General features: G+C 38.4%; 1 protein-coding gene across 2 annotated transcripts in view; it reads left to right on the forward strand.

The window, feature by feature from the left end:
* Positions 1-19,728, forward strand: part of MATCAP2 (microtubule associated tyrosine carboxypeptidase 2) — a 69,794-nt gene that overhangs the window by 14,170 nt on the left and 35,896 nt on the right. For both annotated transcript variants that reach the window (XM_061165373.1, XM_061165372.1), the window contains exon 2: positions 12,982-13,682. In XM_061165373.1, the coding sequence (XP_061021356.1) occupies positions 13,257-13,682 (426 nt within the window). In that variant the 5' untranslated portion in view covers positions 12,982-13,256. The remainder of the gene's footprint in view (positions 1-12,981; positions 13,683-19,728) is intronic.

Below are 19,728 nucleotides of genomic sequence, written 5' to 3' on the forward strand. Positions count from 1 at the left end.
ATTTAAAAATGATCTTGCATAACATTAGAATAATTTCCTAGGCCATTTTCCTGTCATTTGATTCTGTTTAACATTACTGCAAGACAGAGTTCTTGACAGTCTAATATCATGACCAGAAACACCTAAGAACAGCAAAGGAAATTCTCTAAACTTGAAACTAACATCAGAATAAGGCCAGGTTTTTTGTTTTTTGTTTTTTGTTTTTACTTTAAGGCATTGTAATACCTAATAGGCCATTTTTCTACAAAATCTTTAATTGTGTAACGAAATCAAGTTTTAATGAAAATATTTATGGTCTTAATTATTCTATATTTCATGTTCCATGTTATAAAATAGGGAACTGATTTTGTGCAGTCCTGACATTGCTATGACTTGTCTCATCGTTGTTTATGTTGATAGGAAGCATCGACAATTACAAGATTTAAGATTTCAGAGGCATTAGATTTTTTAAAAAAGTGATTTGATGTTGGTGCTATTCTTTCATCTAAAATATAATGAAAATGTTGAAAGTTACTTTAAAATACTCTACCTTCTTTTTGCCTTGGAGCAGGGTCTCTTAACCTTGGCACTGTTAACATTGAATTAGTGGGTAATTTTTTGTTGTGGGGGGCTGTCCTGTGCATTGTAGAATCTTTAGCAGATCCCCAGCCTCTCCTGCTAGATGTTAGTAATTCTCTCACCCCCAACTCCCCCACGCACACACACAGTTGTGACAACCAAAATTATCTCCAGACCTTATCAAATGTCTCCTGGAGGGCAAAATTACCACCTCCCCTGCTCCATTTGAGAACCACTGCCCTGGAGAAAAATATTCTAGTTAGATTTTGTAAAAGGAGGGTTATTAGATAACAATTTATAAATAATATCAAACAAAATTATTTTCCCAAAGCACAAAAATAATGGTAGAGAGAATATAATTATGGTAGTTTTAGAAAGTGAGTATTCTGACCAGTCAGCTATACAACGTGGACCTTCCTGTTTTTCAATATACACAGTTGGAAGCTTTAGGAGAAATACATTATAAAATAGTAGACCTACTTCTCTTGTCTGAATCCCCATTCCATAATTTAGTGGTAATACACTTATCAGTCCAACTCTGTTTGCTATCCCAAGATAAGATAATTTGGCAGTGGATTACTGTAGTTCAATAAAAATGAATAGTCATTTGAGACAATTCAAGCCCCAAATTAAAACAACTGATCATTTTTCAAATTAGTCTCTCCATTTCTTTTTTAAGTTTCTTGACTAGTTAAAAGGAACCCCCCATGTTCTAGAACCCCACACCTAGCATTTTGCTGACATATTAGAAAACCCACTTTCAATGGCCAGAAACCTTACGAAGAGAGTTTAGCCAAAAGTATACCCTCCTTTCCCCTCACTATCCCTGTCTATCCCCTCACTATTCATTGGTATCTTAGAAGCCCGTGTTCTTCTGATTAGCATTAAGATTGCGCTTGTTTGTGGTGAGAGTACTGATGGAAGTACTCTGTTCATTTCTTTTCAGCTTTAAGATAGCTATAAATGTAGAGCTAACTTCTTTTTAATTTCAGGACTGAAGCACAGTTACTTGTTTCTGAAATTACTTCCTATATAATATCTCACTTTTGACGTATTAGTCATGATTTAATATCTAAATATGACATCCCAGTGAACTGCCAGTTGAAAGAGTAAAATAAGATTTGATTCCAAATACTGGAGTATTTACAGTGTTGCCTGGAGTATTTCTATAGGAGCTGAATATAATATTGATACTGATAGTTAACACCCACTTCTTAGTACAGGCCGGCATTGTTCTCAGCACTACATGTATATTAACTTTTTTGATCCTCCCACTAATACTGTGAGGTATGTAGTATTTTTATTCCATTTTCCAGATAAGGAAGCTTCGGCATAAAGATGTCAAGTAGTTTGATCAAGATTACACACAGCTGCTAATAAATAGCCAAGATTCAAATCGGAGAAACTCCCTTCCAAAGCCCATTTTCTCAACCACTAGGGAAGTCAAACACTTGTTAAAAGACATGCTGAGTTAAGCCACAAAATTCAACATGAAAATCTCATTTAACATCAGTGCTATCTTAGCTGATAGTTTACTCCAGGTGTTTTTAAGTTTTATCACAGGCAAGCCTATTATAATTTTTGCCTGGAAAGATGACATTTTACCTGACTATAAAATTGTTTTTGAAATAGAGAAGACGACATCTATCTCATTCAGTGAGTAACAAAATGCTGTCAGAAGCCATATAAGATTATGTTCATTTGTGAATTCCTGCTGCCTGTATTTTGTATGTGATGAGAAGTGATTAATTAATCACCTGGAAATGAAGCTCCTTTGTAACAAAAGTGAATGTTTAAAAATACATTTTTAAACAGACATTTTTAATACATTTTAAATGGACAGAAGTCCTAAGAGCAGTGTCTGGCCGTTTGGAATGAATACACTTAGGCATATAGCTCCTGTTTGTTCTACAGCAGTAGGCACCTGCCATTAAAACTTATCTTCAACATCACTCATTGTTTCATTTTTTATGCATCCAGATATGACTTTTTCCTCAACTTTCAGGCATTTAAATCCTATGTCCTTTTTCTCCTCTCAAATATTCTTTCCTTGGTTATCTCTCAGCAGTGAGTGAGCAAAAACAAACATAGGTTTATGCCATAATGGAACTTAAAATTTCAGTGATGGGGAAGGCCATCATACAAGCAAATGTAAGACTGCAACAATGACAAGTGAGTCAAAAGAACATTCTAGGGAAGTTTTCCTGAACAAGTTTGAACTGAAGGATGAATAGGGATTAATCTAACAGAGGAGAGCTCTTCATATATAGGGAATGGAATATGAAGTGTTGTGTCTGGAGAGAGGTGAGTGTGAGAGATTGACAAAATGAAGAAAGGCTAGAATGGACTGATTAAGGGGCGGGGTGTGTGTATGTGTGTGGACATTGTACACCACGAGTCCAGAGAGGCAGAGCAATGATCGTCAGAGACTTCATGTGCCGTAATTAGGAATTTTGTCTTCACCCTATGTGGAATACCTGGGGAAGTTTGTTTTCTTGCATGTTCATTGTTGTTTTAGATAGTTTAATGTGTTTACTTTTACCACAACCATCATTCCTGACATTATAGAATACTCTTCGTGCTTGTAAATGCATATAGAACTCAGCAGTTTCTGGCCAAAAAAACAGTAGTATCACATTATAAGAATCCTTGCTATTAATAGAGTAACACTGAAATGCTCTTAACTGGGAATCGGTGACATTTTTAAGAATCCTGAAATACAGTTGGGTTTCTCAGTTCTTAAATTATACTACCTTTTCATCTCTTCTTACAGTTGAGAAACTATATTGGATAATGTTGAATTCAGATTGTAATTAAAAGATTATTATAATGCAGACAAATCGGGCAATAAATGTTTTCAAAAATACTGATTTTTAACATACCATGTAAAAAATTATGGTCTAACTTATGCGTTCACAAGTCTTAAAGGGGCAGCCTGTTGAATCTGTACATATGTAACCACTGTCCAGAACAAAATACAGAGCATTTTTAGCCCCTAAAACTTTAGTACCTCCTCCCAAATTATAACCCCTCCCCCAAAGGTAATCACTGTTCTGTCTTCTAATACCATAAATTAGTTTTGTCTGTTTTTGAGCCACATACAAATGAAATTATACAGTATAAACTCTCGTAATCTGGCTCTGTTTGCTCAGTATTGTCTGAGAGTCATCTGTACTGTTGTAACCTAATTGGTTGTTTTTCATTGCAATATAATAGTATATAAATATATCACAATTTATTCATCCTTTCTACTATTGACAAGTAATGAATAACAACTTGGTGAAATTAAAGTGTTTATCTTGTTTGGGGATCATTTTGTTTTGCCTTCTGTTTGTAACTAAACAGCCTATTGTTTTGTGGTATAAAATTATCCCAGCTTCTCAGGTTTCATAAGTATTAGTGAAATATGTGAGATTGTCATTTTATGGGTCAAAATTAGTTGAATGGTGTTTTCCACCAGGCTGTGTTTCTGACCATCTGATCTTTCCTTCGGCCAGAGACCTTATAATTACTGTGAAAGCTCACCTGTTCAGTTGTGAAACACTTTCAAGAGTTGAGTGAACAGTGTTCCTCCCCTCTTCTGTTTCTTTAGATGAGGAACAGGAGGCACCGATGAGTTTAGTGATTAGGCTGCTATTACAGAGAGGTTATTGAAAGAGTTGGGAATGGAAACCAGGAATCCTGGTATTCTTTTCCCCTGTTCTAGATACAAATTCAGCTTTCATTGTGTTGGTAATTTCAGTATATATGTGACTATACTGACCACCGATTTTAATGTAATATTATTTAGCAATTTTCCCTCAGTACGGGTAATCAGTTTGGGGTGAATGGCTTCTTTGATCAACAAATTTTCATTTCCTCCAAGGCTATAGTGAAGCAAATTGCTGGTGGCTAAAATGTTACATTAAATAGTGACTTAATATGAGAGTATGAGTTTTATTACTTTTAGGAGAGGAAATGAGTTACACTTTCCTCCAAAGCCTGCTTATGCTTTAAGAAGTCCCAATTTTTCGGTAAAAATTGAGTCAGGCGAATGAAAAAGATTTCATTGAAATCTTTTTGTCCTTTTATGTTCTTAAGCCTGTTTTAAAAGTCATTTTTTCTTAAAGTAAGCAATAGTATTTAAAATTACAAAAACAGTCTTTTAGGTTCTCTACTGCTTAATACAACTAAAATAAGATTTGTTTGAGCATTCCTTGGACAGCAAGATCAAACCAGTCAACTGTAAAGGAAATCAACCCTAAATATTCTTGGAAGGATTGATGCTGAAGCTCCAGTACTTTGGCCACATGATGCAAAGAACTGACTCACTGGAAAAGACCCTGATGCTAGGAAAAACTGAGGACAGGAGGAAAAGGGGGCAATAGAGGGTGAGATGGTTGGATGGCATCATCGACTCAATGGACATGAGTTTGAGCAAACTCCTAGAGATAGTGAAGAACGAGGAAGCCTGGTGTGCTGCAGTTTGTGAGGTCACAAAGGGTTGGACACAACTGAGCGACTAAACAGTAACAACAAAATAAGATTAGTATGATTCTTGAGAAATTAATTTATATCTATCTTGTAAGAATTCTTTGAAGGCCCACCTGCCCTGCTTTTATGAACTTCATGGGATATCAGCATTTGGCAGGATTCACATTTATTGAAATAGATACACCGTTGGTACTCCCAGCTTACTTAATAGCAGGTGGAGCTTAAAAAGGACTAATGCTAAATCTCTCAGGTAGATAATTCACAAGTGAACTGAAACTCCTGGGAGGGAGTGTTTTAGCAGATAGTTTAGAACTTAACTATCTTGAAGTTTATAGCTTGTTTGCAACGGGACAAAAGTATGAATTTTGGTCACTGATGCTTTATGACAAAACAACAGAAAACTCTATGAGCACAGCTCTTTAATCAATATTTGGTTCCTAAGTTTTAGGAACCAAATCACTTTTACATTGAATATTCATTTAAAAAAACCTGTAATAAACCACCCAAGTTAGGAATTCTTCAGAGCAGTTTATTCAGTGATTTTAATTTGAGGTAACTCCCCTCCTTTTTATTATGAAGAGCAAATGAAAAAAACCTGATTACCTCGCTTTACCTTCCTGGCTGTGCTTAGTCCTTACCTGACTTTTCTAGGTTTATGACACTCTTGTTCTTATCTCAGTTCTCTCTTTTCCCTTTCAGTGTCCATTTCAGTCTTTGTTTGATTATCACCTCTTCTAACTTAGTCTTATTAGGGAAACCGACACTGTTCATGGGCATTTGGACTGCAGCTTGTGTTCCTTAGCCCATGTTTGCCCAGCCTACCCAGTTTTGACTATCAGTTGGCAACACTTAAGTATTAAACCTTTGAGGATCTGGGACCTACCAGCCATTGATGAAAGTTTTATTTGTTCTGTTTACTTGGCGCTGTTTTTTTATGTTACTGAACAGCCCCTTTGTATAGTCAGCCTTCAGCGTGTCCTTGTGCAATCTAGTTCCTACCTCTCAGCTTGTCCATGTAGTAGACATTTTATTTAGCTCCTACTAGTTTAGAGACGTGGGTTCGATCCCTGGGTTGGGATGATCCCCTGGAGGAGGTCATGGCAATCACTCCAGTATTCTTGCCTGGAGAATCCCATGGACAGAGGAGCCTGGAGGGCTATAGTCCATGGGGTCACAAAGAGTTGGACACCATTGAAGTGACTTCACACACACACACAATTTATACTTTCATGTTCTCTTTAGACAGTAGAATTCAAATTTCATATGTTGGCCTAGAAAATGTTAACTAGAAGGACTTCTGAGTACCTTACGTATTTGGATTGTTTATCATCCACTTTTAACCTCATACTGTTTCTTTACCTTAAATCCTATGATTTCTGGGTTTGAAAGCTTAACATTTAGTGCACAGTTTCTCTACCTTAGCACTATTTTAGGATGAATACTTTTGTTGAAGAGGTTGTCATATGCATTGAAGGATGTTTAGCCTCATCCCTGGCCTCTTAACAACAAGATGCTGGTAGCATCACTCCCTGGTTGTGATAGCCAAATGTGCCCTAGAGGGCACAGTTGCTCTCAGTTGAGAACCACTGGTTCAAGGTCTTCCAGGTTATTTTTCCACTTCTGCAATGATCTCCTCATAGATATATAGAATGGTTCTAGAACTACAAATACATGTTTATCTACAGTGGTTAGAGAGTGGCAGCTTAAGGATCATGCCATTCATTAATTTATTCAGTGTACATTTATTGAATGTCTACCAGATACGTTGCTAAATGTTGGAAAGAGAAAGATGAATAGAACATGGTTGTGGTACCTATCTTGGTACATCAGTGATTCAGATTACTATGTCTTAATAGGGTGCTGTGTCTTGTACAGAGGAAGAAAGGTGTAGTGCTGTGCGTGTAGCAGATTTAATACTTAATGTCTGTTGATAATTGAATGACTGTCCTTATATAATAGAATGAGCACGGACTCTGTAATCCGACACATTTGGATCATAATTTGTTCTTTACTACTTTGTCATATAACCTTGAGCAAATTATTTAACATTTCTGAAGGTTAAATGATAAAACATTATAGTCTTTGGTGAAATCCCAAGCTCACACGAAATGTGTCAACAAATAGTAGATGCTATTATTATTTGTTCAGTTCAGTTGCTTAGTTATGTCTGACTCTTTGCGACCCCGTGGACTGCAGCACGCCAGGCTTCCCTGTCCATCACCAACTCCCAAAGCTTGCTCAAACTCAAATCCATCAAGTCAGTGATGCCATCCAGCCATCTCATCCTCTGTCGTCCCCCTCTCCTCCCGCTTTCAATCTTTCCCAGCATCAGGGTCTTTTCCAGTGAGTCACTTCTTCACATCAGGTGGCCAAAATATTGGAACTTCAGCTTCAACATCAGTCCTTCCAATGAATATTCAGGACTGATCTCCTTTAGAATTGAAAGGTTTGATCTCCTTGCAGTCCAAGGGACTCTCAAGAGTCTTCTCCAGCACCACAGTTCAAAAGCATCAATTCTTAGGTGCTCAGCTTTTTTTATGAGAGAAAAGCTCTCGCATCCATACATGACTACTGGAAAAACCATAGCTTTGACTAGATGGACCTTTGTCAGAAAAGTAATGTCTCTGCTTTTTAATATGCTGTCTAGGTTGCTGATAGCTTTTCTCCCAAGGAGTAAGCGCCTTTTAATTTCATGGCTGTATTCACCACCTGCAGTGATTTTGGAGCTCAAGAAAATAGTCAGTCACTATTTCCATTGTTTCCCCATCTATTTGCCATGAAGTAATGGGACCAGATGCCATGATCTTAGTTTTTTGAATGTTTTAATGAGTTTTAAGCCAGCTTTTTCACTCTCCTCTTTCACTTTCATCAAGAGGCCCTTCAGTTCCTCTTTGCTTTCTGCCATAAGGGTAGTGTCATCTGCATAGCTGAGGTTATTGATATTTCTCCCAGCAATCTTGATTCCAACTGTGCTACAGCCAGCCCGGCATTTCGCATAATGTACTCTGCATAGAAGTTAAATAAGCAGGGTGACAATATACAGCCTTGACGTACTCCTTTCCCAATTTGGAACCAGTCTGTTGTTCCATGTCTGGTTCTGTTGCTTCCTGACCTGCATACAGATTTCTCGGGGGGCCGGTAAGGAGGTTTGGTATTCCCATCTCTTTCAGAATTTTCCACAGTTTGTTGTGATCCACACAGTCAAAGGCTTTGGTGTAGTCAAAGTAGAAGTAGATGTTTTTCTGGAACTCTCTTTTTCTGTGATCCAGAGGATGTTGGCAATTTGATCTCTGGTTCCTCTCCCTTTTCTAAATTATTACTACTTATTATAGAAAGGATCCCTGAATGTCTAATCTTGAATGAATGAGTGACAGATCTATGTAGATAAAGTTTTTTTAAAAAATGGAATTAATGGATTGTCTTTCTTGACAAGGAAGGCAGCTGTCCAAGTCAGCTAGTATTGAAATTGCCTCCATACTAGGAGCCAGAGAGTTGAGGACTAGAGGTGTAAGGATCCATGAGACTTGCAAAAGAGCTGGTTGAGAGAATCATGTATCACATTTGCAGAAAGGATTTAGAAAAGGTTTTATAGGCAGACGTGGTCAGATAGGAACTCAAATAAGAGAATTTAAGACAAACTGGAACACTTGGTCAGTTAATTGAATGTGAAAGCTCTTAAAGGGTTCAGCTGAATTCTCCTCGTGTTTCTCTTCACATTGGTCTCTTCCTTCTCTGAATTCTAGATTATTGTCTGTATCTTTTGTTTTTCATATTTAAGCTTATACTACCTCGTATTAGTACTCAAATCTTCATAGAACTGCCTTACCTTCAGAGCCATATTAGAGGCTAGGTGAAGACACGAATGAAGTCTTTATACAGATGTTTTTCAGATTCATGTACCTGTTAGCAATACTCCTGTATTTGTGGAAGGAAAGAGTGCACTTTGCTCTCCTCTTTCACCTTCCTCAGAAAGTGAAAGTGAAGTGAAGTCGACTCTTAGCGACCCTGTGGACTGTAGCCTACCAGGCTCCTCTGACCATGGGATTCTCCAGGCAGGAGTACTGGAGTGGGTTGCCATTTCCTTCTCCACCTTCATCAACAGGCTCTTTAATTCCTCTTTGCTTTCTGCCATTAGGGTGGTGTAATCTGCATATCTGAGGTTGTTGATATTTCTCCCTGCAGTCTATATTCCAGCCTGTGATTCATCCAGCCCACCATTTTGCATGATATAGTTTGCATACAAGTTAAATAAGCAGGAAGACAATACATAGCCTTATTGTACTCCTTTCCCATATTGGAACCAGTCAGTTGGTCCATGTAAGATTCTAACTGTTGTTTCTTGACCCACATATAGGTTTCTCAGGAAACAGGTAAGGTTGTCTGGTATTCCAGTCTCTAAGAATTTTCCAGTTTGTTGTGATCTACACAGTCAAAAGTTTTAGTGTAGTCAGTGAAGGAGATGTTTTTCTGGAATTCCCTTGTTTTCTCCATGATCCAATGAATGATGGCAATTTGATCTCTCGTTCCTCTGCCTCTTTGAAACCCAGCATGTACATCTGGAAGCTTTTGGTATAAGTACTGCTTAAGGCTTCCCTAGTGACTCAGTCAGTAAAGAATCCTCCTGCAATGTGGGAGACCTGGGTTTGATCCCTGGGTTGGGAAGATCCCCTGGAGAAGGGCATGGCAACCCACTCCAGTATTCTTGCCTGGAGAATCCCCATGGACAGAGGTGCCTAGTGGGCTGCAGTCTATGGGGGTCACAAAGAGTCAGATACAATTGACTAAGCACACAACACAAGCCTAGCTTGAAGGATTTTGAGCATAACCTTACTAGTATGTGAAATGAGTGCAATTGTATGGTAGTTTGAACATTCTTTGGCATTGCCCTTCTTTGGGATTGGAATGAAAACTGACCTTTTCCAGTCCTGTGGCCACTACTGAGTTTTTTGAATTTGCTGACATATTGAGTACAGCACTTTAACATCATCATCTTTTAGGGTTTTAAATAACTCAGCTGAAATTCCATCATCTTTGTTAGTAGTAATGCTTCCTAAGGCCCACTTGACTTCATACTCCAGGATGTCTGGCTCTAGCTGAGTGACCATAACATTGTGGTTATCTGGGTCATTAAAACACTGTAGTTCTTCCATGTATTCTTGCTGCCTCTTCTTAAGCTCTTCTGATAGGGGCTCACTGTTTATGTCCTTTATCATGCCTGTCCTTGATTGAAACATTCCCTTGATATCACCAATTTTCTTGAGGTTTCTAGTCTTTTCCATTCTATTGTTTTCCTCTATTTCTTTGCATTTTTCATTTAAGAAGTCCTTCTTATCACGCCTTGCTATTCTCTGGAACTCCACATTGAGTTGGATATATCTTTTCCTTTCTCCCTTGCCTTTCACATCCCTTTTTTCCTCAGCTGTTTGTAAAGCCTCTTCAGACAGTCACCTTGCCTTCTTTCATCACTTTGTTTTCAGGATGGTTTTGGTCACCACCTCCTGTCCAGTGTTACGAACCTCCGGCCATAGTTCCTCAGGCACTCTGTCCACCACATCTAATCCCTTGAATCTATTTGTCATATCCACTGCTTAATCATAAGGGATTTGATTAGGTCATACCTGAATGGCCTAGTGGGTTTCCCTACTTTCTTCAACATAAGCCTGAATTTTGCAATAAGGAGCTCATGATCTGAGCCACAGTCAGCTTGTTTTTGCTGACTGTGTAGAGCATCTCCATCTTTGGCTGCAAAGAATATAATCAATCTGATTTCAGTATTTCGCGTTTGGTGATTTCCATGTGTAGAGTCATCTCTTGGGTTGTTGGAAAAGAGTATTTGCTATGACCAGTGTGTTCTCTTGACAAAACTGTTAGCCTTTGCCCTGTTTCATTTTGTACTCCCAAGTCCAATAATTTGCCTGTTATTCCAAGTATCTTTTGACTTCCTACTTTTGCATTCCAATCCCCTGTGGTGAAAATGATACCGTTTTTGGTGTTAACTCTATAAGGTGTTGTAGGTCTTCATAGAAGTAGTCAACTTCAGTTTCTTTGGCATTAGTGGTTGGGGCATAGACTTGGATTACTGTGATGTTGAATGGTTTGCCTAGGAAATGAACTGAGATCATGCTGTCATTTCTGAGATTGCATCCAAGTACTACATTTTGGACTCTTATTGACTTTGAGAGCTACTCCATTTCTTCTAAGGGATTCTTGCCCACAGTAGTAAATATAATAGTCACCTGAATTAAATTCTCCCATCATCCATTTTAGTTCTCTGATTCCTAAGATGTCAGTGTTCAGTCTTGCCATCTCCTGCTTGATCATGTCCAATTTACCTTAATTCACGGACGTAACATTTCATGTTCCTATGCAGTATTATTTATAGTGTTGGACATTATTTTCACCACGAGACACAACAACAGCTGAGTATTGTTCCTGCTTTGGCCCAGCCACTACATTCTTACTGGAGCTATTAGTAATTGCCTTCAGCTCTTCCCTAGTAGCATATTGAACACCTTCCAACCTGGGGTGCTCATCTTCCAGTATTATAATCTTTTTGCCTTTTTGTACTGTCCATGAAGTTCTCTAGGCAAAAATCCTGGCGTGGGTTGCCATTTTCCCCTCCAGTGGACCACATTTCGTCAGAACTCTTCACTGTGACTTGTCTGTCCTAGGTGGCCCTGCCCAGCATGGCTCATAGCTTCAGTGAGCTGTGATCCTGGGAGGAGAAAGGCAAAACTGAGCTCTCATCATACGGTATATCGTACATAGTGGGCTTCCCTGGTGGCGCTAGTGATAAAGAATCCTCTGCCAATACAGGTTAGACGTAAGTGACATGGGTTCAATTCCTGGGTCAGGAAGGTGCCCTGAGGGAGGGCGTGGCCACCCACTCCAGGATTCTTGCCTGGAAAATCCCTGGACAGAGGAGCCTGGCGGGCTGCAGTCCAGGTGGCTGCACAGAGTCGGACATGACTGAGCGACTTACCTTGTATGCACGTCCTATGTAGTCATTATGTTTTTAAAAGATGTGACAAGAAAAAGCTTGATTTTCTTTAACGTTAACCTGTGGTGTTTAGTTGCTAAGTCATGTCCATCTCTTTGCAACCCCATGGATTGTAGCCTGCCAGACTTCTCTGTGCATGGGATTTCCCAGGCAAGAGCACTGGAGTGGATTGCCATTTCCTTCTTCTGGGGTTCTTCCAGATGCAGGGATCGAATCCATGCCTCCTGCATTGCAGATGGATTCTTTACTGCTGAGCCACAAGGGAAGTCCTATCTTAACCTATAGCCTAAAATTAAGAAAATCAACTAATTAATATTCAGTGATATTACTAAAACGTGCTTGAATGTATACTTATTTAATTTAAAATGTTTTTGATGTAGATAAGAGTGTTGACCTTCTTTTACTGTGGCTATCTTTAGATATAGTGTCAGATTTCAGGATTCTGTTGGCTTTGAAAGTGTCTTGGATTTTGCTTTGACATTGATAATACCATTAAAGTATATCCTTTCTATGAAATCTACATGCTTTGGTAGAGTTGAATATTCAGATTATTTGTATATTATTTGTATATTGTATTTTATTGTATATGCAATAATACATATATTACAATTATTATATTGCATTACAATATATACAATTACAATATATATACATTATTATATATATGTATATTGTATATTATTTCTCATATCTGTAATAAACTTTGATCATCTAAATGATTTGAAGCTAAGGATTTTTACAGCTAATTTGGTGTATATACATTCTTATAGAAGTGACCATGTCTAGCCTGACCAAAATTTAATAATATTTTAATATTTAAAATGTGTTTTCCAAAGATTGTTGCAAAATTATAAAAGTTTAAAGACTCTTCAGAATGCTTTTTATATTATAAGCAATTTGCTTCATCTGGCATCTTTGTTATTTCTTTTGTTTTGATTTTATTAACACAGAAAAGCTTCACTGGCCTGAGCAAGAGCTTGCTAAGAAGTCCGTTCTAAATGCAGAAGCGTCCTTGATCATTGACAGCAAAAGAAGCATTTCACATTTATCTCCTGGAATACTGAAGGACATTTTCACAACTGGAACCAGTAGTTACAATGTCCTGCTACAGAGCAAAGAGGAGAAAAAGCATCATTCACAAAAACAGTCTTCCTCTGCTGGCTCCAAAAGATGTAGAAAACCCAGCAAATCTCCTAGCTCTTCACGTAGTAAAGATCTTCGCAAGATGAAAGCCCCAGTGCCTGTGATGAGCAGTAGTACTTGGTACTGCCTAGAAAGGCAGCCTGCTGTGTTTGTCACTAGTTCAGTGTCAAGTCCTGTAAAGTTTACACATGATATCTCTGTTACAGGAAGCACCATAGTACTGCCACCTAAACCCAAAAATGAAAGAAAGGTGAAGCGACACCTTTTCTCCACACTTCCAAAGCCAAAGTCAAAGCCTGTGCTGTCGAGAAGTTTTGAAAAAGGAGATGATTTTTCTGGAAAGAAATTTTGTATACTGACTGCTATAAAGCCCACCAACTTGGAGAAAGAAAAACTGAGGTTCTTCAAGTCCGACTACACGTACAATCCTCAGTTTGAGTACGCTAATCCCTCTCTGCCAAGCGTATTGGCCAAGCACAGCAATGCATCTGACCGATTTCTTAAGCAGGTAAAATGCTATTTGGGTTGTGTGATTTCACTTTATGTAGTGAAAACAATTATTTGCCATCTTATAGAAAGCCAAAAAAGTTCTAAAATAGTCCAGTTATTTATAGTTATCTCCCATCTAGGATACATAAATATGTGACAAGAAATCTCTAGGTGAGTGTCAACCCATATTTAAATTACTTTGCTCTAATCAAAATTTATAAAGAATCTACTATGTAAACATTGTGTCAGGAAGCAACTATATTAAGAAAAAGCTTCAGATTCTGGCTCAAAGGTTTCATTTGGGATTTAGACTTGTGGCCCTTTCATAAATCCACATACAAGTGTTTGTGTTTTCTTTTGATTTTGAATGCATTAAATGGAGCATGCATATCCCTGTTGTATTAAATTCACAGCTTGCTTAGGCCCCAAACAGCATTTTGGGGACTGAGGCTTGAAACTTGCCAAAGAACTTTTTAATGCTTTACTGACATTTTTAACAATCATCAAATAACTATTTCAGTATTCACTTACAGAAGAAAATAATGGAATTTTTAAAATTACCTTCAGGGTTTGCAAATCATGATGCAGATGATAAAAGCATCTCTTTCCAATTGCTCAATTTAGATATTTAGCACATAGTTTTGTGTGTTAAGGTCTTATGAACTTCAAAATCTGCTTAAGTTTTTGAGGAGAAATTGGCTGATATTTACCTTCAGGACATAGAGCTAAGATCTTAAAAACAGACTACATTTAGCTAAATTAACTTTGTGTAGGGTTTTTGTAATGCATTAGGTTCAACTTGGCTTCATCACTGGTTGAAAATCTGTAGGCTCCCTGAAGCCGCATGATTCCATTTGTCTTTAGCAGATACCCTGTTTTTGCAAGTTCTTTGGACTTGTGGACAGCAAATTTTTTTTATTGTTTGTTATAGATTATATGAAATCTGACCAGTCTTTTAAAGCCTTTTCTTTCTTTTAGTAGCTCAGGCAAAGTGCATCCCCCTCCCCCGCCCCTGGTTTTTAATTAGAGTATAGTTGATTTACAGTATTGTTTCAGGTGTACGGAAAAGTATATCTGTTATACATGAATCCACTCTTTTAGATTCTTTTCCCATATAGGTTATTATAGAGTATTGAGCAGAGATCCCTGTGCTATCCATAGGTCTTGATTATCTGTTTTATATACAGTAGTGTGTGTTACATTCCCTTAAAATTGACAGTATTATAAAAACACTATTTGTGTTTTTCCCCCTTAATGCTAAAAGAGATGGCTGAGATTTCTTTATCAGTATTCTTTAATTTGGAGTCTTACTACAAGCCCTACCAGTTGGTAAAGGGATTTCCCACCATAAGGTCAAAATGAATGCTCTTTCATGTCCTTGGATGGGAGTTAGGAAGCATCAGCAGCTCCAGAGATTGAGAATTGACAGTGCTTGGTTTCTGGCCCTACAATCTTTATTTTAGCCCAATTCCAACTTCTTATGCTTGGGTCCTTTGAGACCTCTAAATAGGACCAGCAATCCTAGCTGGCTGGTATTAAATACTTCAAATGCCACCATTTGGGAGAATGATCGCAACAAAAGCCAAATGTACTTCAAACTACTTTAATCAAATGAAGGAGATTCATTAGAACAGGGCCCCCATAAAATACACTTAAGTTCCTACTTAGCATCTGAATGAATTCTGACATGATACATCCTTCCTCTTCCCAGCTGTGAAGTTAAAGCAGCAGCTTCAGGGCTAGTTTCAACTAGCACAACTTAGAATTGTGCTCCTCAGAGGGGTCAGGATGGCCAACTAGCCCACTGGTCTCTGGCCTCCACTCTTGAGGCCTTGCCAAGCCCTTTCTGGTAGTCTTGTAAGTTTCATGATCTGGATCTTTCCAAGGCAGGCAATCTGTATTGTTGTTGGACAGTGAGTGTGATCCTCTTTAGTGCACAGATTGGCAGAACAATGGTAAATCCAGGCCAGATAAGTCTACCATAGTGGAACCAAGGTAGTGCCCAGGTTCTGTTCATTCCTAATTGGTTGCGCTATCAATGCCAAGGAGTTCCAGGACTCAGTTTTTTCCCAGTCTTGGCAGTAGTTTCCTCAGGAGATACTTGGGCCCTTTAGGTGGTTCAGAGCATCTGGCATGGGCCGCAGGACTTGAAAATAACTCCACGTGGAGCCTGCTGAACCCTGCTTAGCCTCTTGCTAGCAGCCATTGTGAGTCTCAGCTCCTCTCAGCTCCTCAACCCTTGAAGGTCAGAAACTGAGAATGTCTGTTTTCTGAGGTTGTGGACCTTTGCAGGAAAGAGCGCAGTACTTCCTGGTGCTGAAGAAGGGATCTGGGATGAGAAAATGCTGAAAGCTGTGCAGGGTCAGGTGCCTCCTCACCAATGAGTCAGAAGTAAAGCCTTAGTGGCACATTTGAGCAGTGACCTGGCAGCCAGTACATTCTACCTTACTTCTTTGTGGCTGACCATCCTGGAAAACCTAGGTATCAAATCCATATGGCTTCAGACCCAGCACGTTGTTGAACAAGATGGGAAGTGAGAGATGAGAAGAGTCTTCAGGGCAGTGATAAGAATCCTTGGCAGTATTTCCAGCAGTCAAATGAAAATTATATGTTTATATGGTAAAGCCAGTGGGTAGCTTACGTCACTGATTTTCCGCTCTAACTGGAATCATATCTCATTGTAGATCATGGTTAGTATCCTGCTAGCTGGAAGCCCTGATTGGTCGAGTGATAGTTAATAACATAGGCAAAATAAGTTTAATTTATAAGCCAAATAAAAGTTAAGTTTGAATTATGTTCTTACTTGTTAGTAAAGCTGGAGCAGTGGGGATCATCAGTGTTTGGAAAATGGGGGGAGAAGGAAGGCCTTTGGGGTGTTGGGTAAAGACCCTGGGCTGAGGCTACCCCGCTGGCTGTCAAGGAAGAAATGGTAAAGATATGTAAGAGGAGTTAAGAGACCAGGCCTGAGACTACCATCCTTAGAAAGCCTTGGTTGCAAGATTAATTGGAGCCTAGTTTCCAGGAACTTCACTGTTGAACAGTTTCCTACACTGAAATAAACTTTCCCTAAGTGATAAGAGGAGCTTGCCATGCTCATTGTACAAACAGTATGTTTCATTGAATACCTCTTTTCCTTTCGGGAGCCTGGAATTTTAGATTTGCTAGGCATAGGGGTGCTTATGTGACTAGCCTATGATAAAAAATCTTGGGCATTGCTTGTGTAATCAGTTTCACTAGTAGATCAGTCTTTACATGTTCTTTACAACTCAGTTGCTGGAGAAGTTAATTGCATCCTGTGACTTCATTGTGAAAAGATTCTTTTGAGGCTACTTCTGGTTTCCTGCAGACTTTACAGGATATAAGAAATGGGGAATAGTGAGCTTAGGTTAATTTTTTTTTTTAGGGCATTTACATTCAGATTTTAGAAAAAATACAGAACTCAATACTAAAAAAAAATATTGCTCAAGTAAAACATCTCTGTGGGCTATAGTCGTTGTCAGTTTGAGACTCCTGGTGAGTTATAAGGTCTGACTTCTTAGAGCTTTGTAAAGGACCACTGTGTGGCACAATTTCGGGGGATGCTATTTACAAACTAAGCTTGTGCCAACCTGTGAAAGAGTGATTATTAGTTGCTGATTTTTGGAAGCCTTAAGATGAGTGTTTACCTTCTGCTGTTTCGGGATCTATCCCCATCTTCCAGCTACAGCTGCAGTCTCAACTCCATAATATATCGTCATTTAGTGCCTTGGAAAGAATAGCAAGGTTAAACCTGGGTGCCTAGACTATAAACTGAGTAAATTGAAAGAAGCAAGTACAGAGTGCCCCCAGAGGCTGTCATAGCACTGTAGATGACTGACTTCTCTCCCCATGCCCCTTTGACTCTGCCAGGGAAAAAAGCAGAAACATCCATTACATCTCCCACATGTGTGCGTGCTAAGTCGCTTCAGTTGTGTCTGACTTTTCGTGGCCCTAAGGACTGTAGCCCGCCAGGCTCCTCTCTCCATGGGATTCTGCAGCTCCCACAATGTATACCTTTTCTCTGTTGACCACTGTCCTCATTGCATTTCTTCTGTTTCCTTTCTATTTCATGTGAAGTATACACAACTGAGAATTGACAAGAGGGTTAAAATAAAATTTGTTATTTTCAACTGAAACAAAATAATTGAACTTTCAAAATGTCTTCAGTGAAGTAGTATATCCATTGTTTTCCTATTCCTAAGGCATTACATTATTCAAAGTAATTGTTATTTGCAAATACAATCGGTTTTTGATTATCCATATTAATGGAAGGAAACATTGGTATGGATTGGCTAAAATGACAAGATTATTCCCTGCTCCCTCCTTCTCGAATAGTTTTCATGAAGGCAGTCATCTTATCTTTCCTGCTGTGATGGTGCTACACTAGCCACGGTAAGTAGAAAACACAGCAACAGAAAAAGCCACAAACCATTGCATGAAGTGGAGGTTGTAGAAGGAAGTGATGTTTAACATCCACCATCTAAGTGAAAAAAATCCACTGAAGTGATTTATAAAGAAGAAAACTTTTTGAAACCTTCGATTTGGTTCCAGGCATCTTATATTTTAACCTCTGGAGGAGAAGATGCAGTTAGGAAAGATGGGATGGGGGATTAAGTATTGAAGAATGTTAGTATGAATGAAGAACAGAGATGATAAGGACTTGTAATTACTAGAAGAAATGTGTAGATATATTTGCAAAAAAAATGATGTAAAAAACATATAGTAAAATGTCTTTTTCATCTTTCCATCTTAGCATATCAGAGCACTCCATAAAAAATGTTAATCTTTTCAGTATTTTGAAACATAACCCTCTTAGCCAATAGTGAAATGGATCTTATAGCTATTTATAAGAATTACCGTCTTAAGAGGTTTGTTAGACATATAAATGTAATTAAGAAATGGAAGAATTGCCTTCTTTAAAAAAATATTCTTTGACTTATGATTTTTTAGGACTCTTGCTTTATAGGAGAGAGGTAGACCCGATTCTGAAGTTTTTCTTGTACACTGTGGTGCAGAATGTTTCTGTTTTTAATTTTTGCACCGTACTATATACTCATGTAAACATTGCAGTGTCTACTTCATTTTCCTCAGATGTATATTGAGGGGAATAGACTCAATGATCCTTGAGAGCCCTTTCTAGGACCACACACCTAAGTTCCAGCCCACAAAATACTATGGCTAATCACTTAAAGATTCCATTTCATGTCATTATGTATTCAGTTGTGTCATGTGTTTTGTTAAAATGTTTAGCTATTTTTCCACATCGTGTTAATCACAGAAAAGCTCAGAGTTTCTGCCAGCTGTGTTAACTGAAAATTCTTTTACTTCAGATATCAGTGCTTTATTAACTCAACCCATAATTGGCAACTATTTTGGCTTGTTAAAATTAACTTTACAAGCAAGTGAGATTTGTTTCTTTAAGCACAAAGCCTAGTGGAAAAAACCGTTTCAGTGCAGTTCTTTCTACAATGTGTGCTCAATTTGACAATTCAAAAGAATGCTTTTTAAACTAAGCTTACTGAGAAGGTAGCCTAACAGCAGAAATAGGAAGAGAATAACCAAGGAAATCAGGGTGTGTGCAAATCTATATTTTATATTAAATTTTTGTGAATTTTACATTAAACTTCACAATGTATCTTTAATATAGGAAAATGTAAATTCCTTACTGACTCTCTGGCAACCATGTTTACATGAGTATGTAGTATGGGGGCAAAAATTTTAACTGTGAGAACCTGAAACTTAGTATGAAGGTATTACACTTAACATTATTGGATTGTAAAGTTAGCTCCTGCCACCAGAAGTCCAGCGGCATCTTGCGGGGAAAGCACAGGCCAGGCGCCTTCTGGGAAGGAGAGTAGTCATCGGGAAGGGCACAGTATTCCTCAGAGCAGACAGGGGTTCCAACAGCTTGGAGAGTGAGTACAAAGTCAGTGTTATCAAGCGCAGGCATATTGTCTTAGTAGTAATAAAACACTAAGAGTGACATAGACTTGACTTATAAAAAGCTATGTCCGTGAGTGAAACAGTACCAGTTGAGAAAGCAAGCT

Source organism: Dama dama, chromosome 18, assembly GCF_033118175.1.
Source record: "Dama dama isolate Ldn47 chromosome 18, ASM3311817v1, whole genome shotgun sequence".
NCBI lineage: Eukaryota > Metazoa > Chordata > Mammalia > Artiodactyla > Cervidae > Dama > Dama dama.